At 41.5% G+C, this 12,162-nt stretch overlaps 1 protein-coding gene across 1 annotated transcript in view; it reads right to left on the bottom strand.

Annotated features, from left to right (window-relative positions):
• FRMD4B (FERM domain containing 4B) overlaps positions 1-12,162 on the bottom strand; it is a 295,958-nt gene that overhangs the window by 195,894 nt on the left and 87,902 nt on the right. Inside the window, exons 2-3 of the mRNA XM_006865645.1 lie at positions 11,826-11,891; positions 8,498-8,592 (exon numbers count right to left, since the gene is read on the bottom strand). Coding sequence (XP_006865707.1) covers positions 8,498-8,592; positions 11,826-11,891 — 161 coding nt within the window. The remainder of the gene's footprint in view (positions 1-8,497; positions 8,593-11,825; positions 11,892-12,162) is intronic.

Raw genomic sequence — 12,162 nt, 5'->3', positions numbered from 1 at the left:
TTGGAAACCCTATACAGGGTTGCTATGGGTCAGGATCGACTCAACGGCACTCAACAACATGCTCCCAATAAACATGCTTCCATAAACAGTAGCTTGTTTCATTGGCTACTTGTTTCAAACGTCCCTGTGAGGTTTGCCTTACTCTACTTAGAGAAGCTTACCCATGATGGATGGCTGATCTGGCATCTGGACAGGGAAAAGCAATTCAGACAGCATTCTGGGAGGGAATTGACTTAGTGGTTTTTTTGCGGGGAGAATGCTGAAAGAAAATACTTTCTAAAAATATTTACCAGACAAAGAGAAAGAACTAGGCTTGTGACCAAGACATTCCAAGGAGACACCCTTAGACATAAACAATTTTCCAGGCCTGTTCCCCACAAGGGTGAACATGGCCAATTTCGTTTGCCTCCTAAAGCGCAGCTCATACTTCTTCTGAAAATAAACACAGCTTGAGCCACAAGACACCTTCTCAAACTGGCCATAATTCAAAAATAGTCATTTGCAGAGGAGTGCACTAGAGACAATTTGGAGCCACGTTTCTTGGAAAGACTGCATCCATTGACCACAGCGGCCAAGGAGACAATCCGAGGAGGTCCTTGGGTGAGGCTTTTCCCAACACAGGTTTGGAGAGCTGTCTCAGGGGGAGGGTGTCCAAGCGATTCAAGAACAGCATTCATATTGTTTCTTTTCTTTCTGAAGAGAAGGTCTTGTTATGAATGGCTGATTTACACACTGTCTCACCTCTGCTTGGAGTTTTTCCAGAACCTTCCTTGTGGCCAGACCCCTTGTTTCCCAGCCCCCCATAAACCATGCAGCCTGAGGAATGTCTAACACTGCAGTTATAAATCACACTATTCCTTTGTAGGATCTCCTTTGGTGGCTGGGGCTGTCCCCATCTATATGGCTTCCAGGAAACACCTATGATCTTCTCTCTCTCTCTCTCTTTTTTTTTTTTTTTTTAAATTTTTTTATTGTGAATCGAGTAAAGATGTACAGAGCTTTACATTCCACAAATCATACATTTAATTTTATCTCAGTGACTGCAATCCCCTCTATGTACCATCAGTTAGCAGTATTTATCCTATTCACTTTAACTCCTTTTGTAAAAAATGTATTTGTGAAATCAAAACAACAGCATTTCATAATCTTTTTTTAAATTTTAATTTGAAGATTTAAGCCAGGACACAAGCTTCTAAAGGGCTGCGTTTTGTTTATTCTTGTTTTTGCAACAGCTAGCCCTTAGTCTTGTTCTTAGTGTATACTTCAGTGTTGCTGTGAAAAATTAATTACATTAAGCTTGGGAAGCTAAATGTTTAAAAGAATAATGTGTATTAAGTTCCATGTGAAATTTCAAAATATTTTATTTTTTAAACTTTCTGTTAGAATCCTTGGAACCCTGGTATGGTGCTGTGGGTTAACATGCTGGACTGCAAAGTCGTTTGAACAACAAGGTTGGTGGTTCAAGCTTACCAGTCGCTCCTTAGAAACCCTATACAGGGTCGCTATGGGTCGGAACTGACTCGACGGCACTTAACAACAACATTAGAATCCTGGTATGGTGCTGTGGGTTAATGTGCTGGATTGCAAAGTCAGTTTGATCTGCAAGGTTGGTGGTTCAAGCTCACCAGCTGCTCCTCGGAAACCCTATACAGGGTCACTATGGGTCGGAACCAACTCGATGGCACTTAACAACAACAACACTGAGTTAAATGCAGGTTTACAAAGCCGATCATTAGTTCCACACTCAACAAATTAAGCGCTTCGTTTTGTTGCAATCCCCTCCATGTACCATTAATTAACAGTTAACACTATCTACCCCTATTCATAGGAGCTCTGGTAGCGTAGTGGTTATGAATTGGGCTGCGAACCACAAGGTCAGCAGTTCAAAACTACCAGCTGTTCCGTGGGAGAAAGATGAGGCTTTCAGCCCCCGTAAAGATTTACAGCCTTAGAAACCCTGTACAGGGTCGCTATGAGTCAGAACCGACTGCAAGGCACATAACAGCAACAACAACACCTCTATTCATAACAGTATCTACCTCAATTCATTCCTCTGTGTCTTCTACTACCTTCATCTTTCCTCTGCCAACCTTCTTCTTGTATGTTGCCTTCCCCTTCACCCATGTTAACACGTGTCTATCTCTTGTGTTGTTGTTAGGTGTAGGTTCCAACTCATAGTGACTCTATGTAAAGCACAAGGGAACACTGTGCAGTCCTGCACCATCCTGACAACTGTTGTTATACTTGAGTTCATCGCTGCTGTCATTATGCCGATCTATCTTGTTGAGGGTCGTCTTCTTTTTCACTGACCCTCCACTTTACCAAGCATGATGTCCTTCTCTAGGGATTGTCCCTCCTGACAACGTGTACAAATTATGAGAGATGAAGTCTTACCATCCTGGCTTTAAGGAACATTCTGGCTGTACTTCTTCCAATACAGATTTGTTTATTCTTCTGGTAATCCATGGTGCTTTTAATATTTTCCTCTAACATCTTAACTCAAATGCCTCAATTCTTCAATGGTCTTCCTTTTTCATTGTCTAGCTTTCACATGTATATGAGGCAAGTGAAAAATACCATGGCTTGGGTCAGGCCCACCTTAGTCCTCAAACTGATATCTTTGTTCTTGAACAACTTAAAGGGGTCTTGTGCAACAGATTTGCCTAATACACTAAGTCGTTTGATTTCCTGGCTGCTGCTTCCACGAGTGTTGACTATGGATCCAAGTAAAATGAAGTCTTTGTTAACTTCAATGTTTTCTTCATTTATCATGATGTTATTTATTGGTTTATTTTTAAGGATTTCTGTTTTCTTTATAGTGAGATACAATTCATACTGAAGGTTGTAATCTTTGATCTTCATCGGTAAGTGTTTTATGTTTCCTTCGCTTCCAGCAAGAAAGGTTGTAGCATCTGAATATTGTAGGCTGTTAATGAATCTTCCTCTAATCTTGGTGGACAGTTCTTTTTCATATAATCAAGCTTCTTGGATTGAATGTTCTATATACAGATTGAATATGTATGGTGAAAGTATACAACCCTAGCATACACCGTTCTTGATTTTAAATCATTGAGTATCCTCTTATTCTGTTCAAACGACTGCTTTCTGATCTATGTACTGGTTACTCATGATATAATAAAGTGTTTTTCTAGAATACCCTTCCTTCTCAATGTTATACATAGCTTGTCATGGTTCACAGTCAAAAGACTTTCCATAGTCAATAAAATACAAATATCTCTGGTAGTATAGTGATTACGAATTGGTCTGTTAACCTCAAGGTCAGCAGTTCAAAACTACAGCTGTTCTGTGGGAGGAAGATGAGGCTTTCTGTTCCCATAAAGATGTGCAGCCTCGGAAACCTGTGCAGGGTCACTCTGAGTTGGAAACGACTCCACGGTACTTAACAACAACATTCTCTACTTCCAGCCAAGATTCATCTGATGTGAGAAATGATGTCCCTCATTCCACATCCTTTTCTAAATCTAGCTTGTATTTCTGGCATTTCCCGTTAATGTACTGCTGTAGCTGTTTTTTGAATTATTTTCACCAAAATTTCACTTGTATATGATATTAATGATATTGTTTGATGATTTCTGCATTCTGTTGGGTCACCTCTCTTTGGAATGGGCAGAAATATGAATCTCTTCCAATTAGTTGGTCAGGCAGCTGTCTTCCAAATTTCTTAGCAGAGATGAATGAGTACTTCCAGACTTCATCAGTTTGTTTAAAGCTTTCAATTTGTATTCCTTCAATTTCCAGAGCCTGGCTCTTTGCCAATGACTTCAGTGCACTTTGGACTTCTTCCTTCAGTAGCGTTAATTGGTTGAACATTGACCTTTTCTTTTTGGTACAGTGCTCTGCTCTGTGTATTCCTTCGATTTTGTTTAGATGCCTTCTGCATCATTCAGTATTTTGCCCATACAATCCTTCAATATGGCAAGTCAAGGTTTGAATTTTTTCTTCACATCTTTCAGCTTGGGAAATGCTAAGCGTATTCTTCCCTTTTGGTTTTTTAATTCCAGGTCTTTGCATGTTTCATTATAATATTCGAGTTTGTCTTGAGCTGCCTGTTGAATTTTTCTAGCTCGTGAATAATTTCCCCTTCCCTTCCACCCCTGGTGATCATAAAGGAATTTCTTTTATCAAGAAAACCTTTTCTTAATGAGGCCAGTCTCCCTAGCACTGTATAAATGTTGCATGTTTATTACCCACAAGAGGTTCTTGCCTATGATGCTCCTACCTCTCGCTTCCTGCCCTGACAGGTACAACTGTAGTTACTCACCTGGGTGAAGCCCACCTTGATTTTCCCAAGTCTTCTTTAGCCTTTTTTCCTTCTGAAACCCTTACCCAATTTCAAAACTATTACAAATATCACGATCACTTCTTTTACTGGGTGTCTGTATTGTGAGCTTTGCATATCTTATCTAATTTAATAATGTATTGTTGTTGTCTATTGTTGTGTGCTGTTGAGTTGGTTCACAGTGATACACTAGGACTCTTATTATCCTATAACATGTACCTTAGATATAAGGCTTTAGATAGAAGCGAGAGGTAGGAGTCTTGGTATAATGCAGTTGGTTAATGCGCTGGTCTGCAAAGTCTGCTTGAACCAGGAGGCCTGTGGTTCAAGTTCACCAGCTGCTCCTCAGAAACCCTATACAGGGTCGCTGTGGGTCAGAACCTGACGCAACAGCACTTAACAACAACAACAACATGTGCCTTAGCTTGTCATTGTTGTTAAGTGCTGTCGAGTTGGTCCTGACTTATAGTGACCCTTGACAGGGTTTCTGAGGAGTGGCTGGTGGGTTTGAACTGCTAACCTTGTGGTTAGCTGTTCAGTGCTTATCATACAGTCCCTACCAGGACTCCATGTGATCTTAGGCAGTTATATAACATCTCTAATGTGCAGTGTTTTCAACTGTACAGGAGACATAATAATAGTATCAATACAATGTTATTGTTAAGTGCTATCAAGTTGGTTCTGACTCATAATGACCCTGTATAGGGTTTCCAAGGAGTGACTGGTGAGTTTGAACCACTGACCTTATGGTTCTAACTGATCTTGCGGACTGGTGTTTTATCCCACAGCATCACACCAGGACAGCCCACGTACATAATCATTAAGGTCACACATTCACTAAGATCCTCTATTGTCTGGCCCCTGCCTCCCTCTCAAAACTTATCTTGTAGGACACTCTCCCTGATTATTTAATTATTTATACTTTAGCCACACTTGTCTTAAAAAAAAAAAGAAAAAGAAAAAGAAAAAGTCAAGTTCAATCCTACCTCAAAACTTTTACGAAGGTTTTTGCCTAGAATTCCTCCCTAAAACTTTGCAGACTTCTTTGCTTTTCATTGAGATCCTCGCTCAAATGTCCTCTCTTAGAAGCCTTCCTCACTTAGCCTGTTTATAACTGTACTGTCTTCCTCAGACTTTTCTTTTGATGGTGCCATCTTATTTTACATTCATCAGCGCACTTGCAATTTCAGACCAGTTCCTTTTTCCTGGTGGCACAGTGGGTAAAGCATTCAACTGCTACCCCAAAGATTGACCCCACCAGCAGCTCCGTGGGATACAGACATAGCAGTCTGCTTCTGCAAAGTCTACAATCTTGGAAACACTCTGAAATATACTAAAGGGTCGGTATCAACTAGATAGCAGTGGTTTTATGCAAGTCCACACCATCACAAGGTGAGCAGGTAAGAGTGAGCGTCTCTGTATTGATCACCTTGAGTCATTTAGTGGGCACTCAAGAAACGTGTGTTGAAAAAGGGAGGTTGGTAGACAAAAGACGAAGGTACTGGGAGACACAGGGAAGGGTGTAAGAGCTAAAGGAAATAGAGGTAAATACTGTTAACTGAAAGGAGCTCTAGTAGCGTAGTGATTACATATTAGGCTGCGAACCTTAAGGTTAGCAGTTCGAAACTACCAGCTGTTCCGTGGAAAAAAGATGAGTCTTTCTGCTCCCATAAAGATTTATGACCTTGGAAACCCTGTACAGGGTTGCTATGAGTCGGAACTGACTCCACGGCACATAACCACAGACACCATCACTGTTAATTGAGGAGTCCTGGTGTGGTGCTGTGGGCTAATGCGTTGGACTGTGAAGTTGTTTGAACCACAAGGTTGGTGGTTCAAGCTCCCCAGCAGCTCCTTGGAAACCCTATACAGGGTTGCTATGGGTCAGCACCGACTCAACAGCACTTAACAACAACAACTGTTAATTGATGGTATATGGAGGTATTGCAATCATTCTACTGAAGCAAAGTATATGATCTGCTGAATGTAAAACTGATGATCTGCTCTGTAAACCTTCACTCAATTCACAACAAAGAGTAAAAAAAAAAGGAAATACGTATTGAATGAATAAATTACTCCATTATCCTCGCTCTTAACCACTGTGTTGTGTGACTCTGCCCTAAGCTACAATATTTATAGTGTCCATACTTTACCCCATAGAACTTAGCCATGAGGTATTTAAGGATTCATGTCTTAAGCTGTGTGCTGCTATTTCATTAATATTCAGATTCAACCTGTGTGTGTGTTTAACCATTGATTCACATGAACTTGTCTTTTCTTGGGAGCATGGTGGCTCTGTAGGATAAGCACTGGACTTGGAACCACAAAGTTGGTGGTACAAGCCCATCAGTCACTCTTTGTGAAAAGGATGAGGCTTTCTGCTTCTGAAAAGATTTACTGCCTTGGAAACCCTATACAGGATAGCTATGAGTCAGAACTGATTTGATGGCATTGAACAGCAATAAACTCTTACTGGCACTATTTTGTAAAGAAACAATATTGACACTTTATTTTTTCTAATAATGTGGAAAAAAACAACTCAGATGTTTATTTCTATATTTAATGTTTTTGTTAAGAGCAACACAAAAAAGACTGGGGAGGAGGGGGGAAACTGTGCCTGTGCCTTATCTCATCAGATTTGCAAATTTTTAGGCATAAAGATTTTGGATATCTACAGTTTACCTGACATTTAATTTAAATTAGTATTTCTCTAAAACTCCCTCCCCCTCCACCCAATGACTTGATGCCACTTTACAATAACAGCACTCTTGTCTTTCAGTTAGAGTTCATCATCAGAAGGGTTCCTGGGTGGTACAAATGGTGCTCAACTATTAACTGAAAGGTTGGCTGTTCAAGCCCATTCCCGGGTATCATGCAAGAAAGGTCTGGTGATTAGCTTCAATAAAGATTCCAGTCAAGAAAGCCCTCTGGGGCATAGCTCTGCTCTGTACCCATGGCACGGCCAGCAGTTGGAGTGAAGTCGATTTGGTGCATTGGCTTGTTTTTGCTGTTGTGAAAAGATCTCTGCATTTCCTACTTGATCCAGCAGAGGACCCATCAGACAGTGTCTTCAAATGAACAGATAATTTTGAGACTCAAGAGAGGTGACTGCACATTTTCTGCCTCGTTGAACCCTATTCATTAGACACTGTGATTCCAGAATCAAAGCTTTCAAGTTTTTCTATGTATCCTGACAACTTATTATCTTTTTTGTTTCCTCTTGCTCCCTGGCTTCTGCTCAACCCCAGTCCTGTGCCTGGTGGTGTTTCCAGCAGGTTCTTGGCTTGTAGGCCAGACCGGAAACAATCAGAGGTCGCAAGGTACTAAAGGCCCATTAACCCCTTGGTGAGATTATTTTCAACTTGCTTAAACTAAAGGAGTGAAAAGAAAAATTAAATTGGGGGACTTATGGAAAGAATGTTGGGTGGCTGGCCAACGTATTTTGTGTCTGGAATACAGTTCCTGGAATTTTAATATTTAAAGAGCTCTTTGGAAAATAGCTATATACAAACCAGGCAAATGGGATTGCTACAAAACACACATATCACACAGACGATAGTGAAATTAAGTCCAAACACATTTGTTACTTTTTGAGAGTTTTAGACTCTCATAAATTCATTGTTACATGTCCTGCTTCATTCAGACAGGACTGAAATGACTGACAAATACATACATTATCCAATGTGTGAAAAATAGAAGAGTGTAGAAAGAGAAAGCTAGTAAGGAAGTAACATAAAGTTAATCAAGCTGGATGTTAAACATTTTCCTTCCATAATGTAAGAGATACAGATTTCTTAGACAGCCCTCAGCTTTGTCTTTTAACTTTCTTGTACCCAAAGCCACAATTCCCATTCCGTTTTGAGATATGAGCTAATGACAACTTAGTGCTTCTGTTGCTGATACCGGAGCAAAATACACAAAACCCACCACTCACTGCATTCAAGGAAAAGTGAAGATAGATTTACAGTGAGAACAGCAGACGCATTATACAAAAACAGTTGTAAAACATTTAGGACGATATTCTGAGTTCTTACAATAGTCAATAATCCCTTCCCTCTTCCTGTGCAATAGTCCTAGGAGAGAAGTACTCCATTAAAACAATCCTTAGCTAAGCAGGCCCATTGGAACCTCTCTTTTTTGCTAATCATATAGGTGATCCAGGAGTCTGGTAAAAATAAAAACAATTAAAACACTTACGTGTCATCTATAAATGTTATCCCAAAGTACTCCTTTTCTTTCAGGTTAAAATGCGAAGCTACTAGATCCAATAATTCTCTTGACAAAAGTTTGGGCTGTCGAGAAAAAACAAAAATCTTATTAGAAACAATTTGGTGGGTCTTCTCTCATTGCTATCGCCTGGCTCTGCCCCAAGCAGTTTCCAGCAGTCTTTGTTTGTTTGTTTTAAACATCCACCCCTTCTTCCTGCTTCGGTTAACTTCCTGTGGTCTGTCTCTAAGAGAAGTGAGAAAGGAAAGGAAATGGGAATAGGGACATTAAAGACATCTTCATTTTCATGTAGATGCAATTCAACTGATTATCTCATTTTTTTTTTTTTCCTCTATGGTAAAAGGCTAAGGAGCTCTGGTAGCGTAGTGGTTACGAATTGGGCTGCGAACCTCAAGGTCAGCGGTTCGAAACTACCAGCCGCTCCGCGGGAGAAAGATGAGGCTTTCTACTCCCGTAAAGATTTACACCCTCGGAAACCCTGTACAGGGTCGCTATGGGTCAGAACCGACTCGATGGCACTTAACAACAACAACATGGTAAAAGGCTAAGTTTTATTTCTCTCTTGAGATGCATAATTGCACCCATTCTGCCTGAGATCCTTATTAACAGAATGTATTGAGTACCTTATTAGAAGGACTGAACCTTGTGAGAAGCTTGGGTTTGAAGTCAGCTAGATCTGAGTTCTAGTGCTGGCCCTACATGGATTGTAGAGGAAAATTGGGAGTGTGGGAGGTCTTCTAAGATGGACTATTTTTCACCTTTGAGCCAAATAGTTCTTTATGATTCTTTGGGTAATTTTTGGAATGAGATCACAAGACCCTTCTTCCTAATCTGTCTAGAAGCTCCTCTAAAACCTGTCCACCGTGGGTCACTCTGTATTTGAGATACTGGTCAAATACTTCCACCATCATTGCAACACCACAGGACAACAAACGGACACACGGGTGTTGCTGAAAGGCCTTCAGTTCACAGCAGAACACGGCCTATTTGCTTTGAGACGTCATCAGGAGGGGATCAGTCACTAGAGAAAAGCGTCATGTTTGGTGAAATGTAATGTAGAGGGTCAAGGAGGGCATGGGAGACCCTCAGGGAGAGGGGCTTGAACATGCTGGGGACTGTGAGGATGACACAGGAAGGAGCAATGTTTGGTCGGCAGCGCATAAAGTCCTCAGGAGTCAGCTGGCTCAGTGGCAGCTAACAATAACACCACCAATATCATGACGGTTTGAGCGCTGCATGTTGGGTGTGGAGGAGGTAGCAAGAAAGACTAGACAAGATCCTAAAATAAAGAAAGAAAAGATAGTGGCAGACTCCAAAAGTCTACTCTGGTGAAAACTACTGTTGTCGGTTCTATTTTCATCCTGAATTGAAGCCTTAGCATAGTGGGCTGGGACAAACCTCAGAAGGCAAACAAATTGAGATCTGGTCCCAGCATAGAATTCTAGCCTAGCAGTCGGTGCAGTCTGTCAGCAGGAATTACTACAACTTGGGTCCTAACAGTTGGGCTTAAAATACAGAGTTATCACTTGTTAAAATATCATCACTCATATCTTCCCCCATGATTGTTGTTGTTGTGAGGTGCTGCCAAATCAGTTCCAACCCATAGGAACCCTTTATAGAGTTTCCGAAGAGAGGCTGGTGAGTTCAAACCACCTTATCCTGAAGCATCACACCAGAACTCCTCCCCCAGCATAAGAAGCTTTTTAATTATTTTAAATTAATAAATTAAAAAATTAATTCACAAAGACATTCCATGCACATATATGATCTAGGTTGATATTAACCACAATTTCATGAGGAAGGCTGTTGTGGTTAGTTGGCGTCAAGCCAATTCTGACTCATGGAACCACCATGTGTGCAGACGACAATGGCTCATAGGGTTTCCAAGGCTGAGACTTTTCAGAAGCAAATTACCAGGCCTTGTCTACCATGGTGTCTCTGGGTAGGTTCGAACTGTTGACTTATCAGCTAGGAGTGTTTAACTATAAGGAGCTCTGGTAGTATAGTGGTTATGAATCGGGCTGCAAACCGCAAGGTCAGCAGTTCAGAACTACCAGCTGTTCCATGGGAGAAAGATGAGGCATTCTGCTCCCGTAAAGATTTATAGCCTTGGAAACCCTGTACAGGGTAGCTATGAGTTGGAACTGATTCCACGGCACATAACAACAACAACAACAAACCACCCAGGGTGGTACTCAAGTGTGGCAACAGTGGTGACGTTGGCCCAGGATTGGGCAGTGTTTCGTTCTGCTGTGTATAAGGTCCCTATGAGTTGGTACCGACTCGATGGAACCTGACAACCACCACCACCCAGGGAGTCATTTGTGAGGAAGGGTAAACTCAAACACACTGTCAATTAAGGCAATTCTATAGTGACCCTTTAGGACAGTGTAGAAGCTGCCCACAGATATTCAGGGCTATACTCTTTATTGGACGCAGATTGCTATATCGTTCTTGCATGGAGTGGCTGGTGGGTTCGAACTGCTGAACTTTTGAAGTAGCAGTCAAACACTTAATCACCTTATCACCATGACTCCTTGTGAGGAAGGGTTGAAAAAAACAAAACAAACCCAAAAACATTGCCACTGAGTCGGTTCTGACTCATGCATACGGTTTCTAAAACTATAAGTCTTTTTTAGGGACAGACAGCCTCATCCTTATCCCATGGAGCAGCTGGTGGGTTTAAACCTTATGGTTAGCATTCTAGCGATTAGCCAACAGAGCTGCCATGTCTTCTTTTGTGAGGAAGGGTAGAGAGCTGAAGAAACTGGGTAATTAACCCAGGCAATGCCACATGGCTGGAAAGGAGCAGAAAGCAGGTTCTCACTTCACTATAAACCTTTCGGCAGAGTATCTAGCTTCCAATTTACCAAGAACTCTGGTAGCGCAGTGGCTATGAGTCAGACTGCTAACCTCAAGGTCGGCAGTTTGAAACTACCAGGCATTCCACGAGAGAAAGATGAGGCTTTCTGCTCCTGTAAAGATTTACAACCTTGGGAAGCCTATGCAGGGTCACTATGAGTTGGAACAGACTCCACACCGTACCAACATCACATTCCAAGGAGAGATTCAGAGAAGTAAAGCCTGGGAAAGATGCTGGGAGAACCCAAGTGTTCCTGAGTCCATACCACTGGCCGTACCACCCTTACATAGATAAAATTTTCTTTTATCTATGTAAAAAGTCTTTGAAGCCTCTTCCCCCACCTAAGTCCATCCAGACCATCAGATAAAAGGCACAGATCAGCAAGCAGTCTGGGAAAGGGCCCTGAGGCTCCTCCCCTGAGAGGACCACGCCTACCTGCACGAGCAGCTCCAGCCGTCTGTCATCCAGGAGAAGAACCTGGCAGTACCTGCCTTCTGTCATCTGCAGGATAAGACAGACAGAGCGGTGTCAGGACAGGGACTGGCAAGCAAGTGCTGTATCACTATTGTACATGAGCTCATCAGTGGGCATGGTCACAAACACACGTGTTGGATGGCATTAACTTTTTTTTTTTTTAAGTTTTTTGTGTGAATTGAGTGATACTTTACATGGGAGAACATCAGTTTTATATTCAATGTTTCATTGCAATGATTACCATCTCCTCTGTACATCATCATTCAACAGTATTTGCTTCTATTTCCTCTGTTTTTGT

This window comes from Chrysochloris asiatica, unplaced genomic scaffold (assembly GCF_000296735.1).
Source record: "Chrysochloris asiatica unplaced genomic scaffold, ChrAsi1.0 scaffold00080, whole genome shotgun sequence".
NCBI classification, from domain to species: Eukaryota; Metazoa; Chordata; class Mammalia; order Afrosoricida; family Chrysochloridae; genus Chrysochloris; species Chrysochloris asiatica.
Note: the sequence above shows the minus strand (reverse complement) of the source record. Positions and strands in the feature narration are given on the sequence as shown.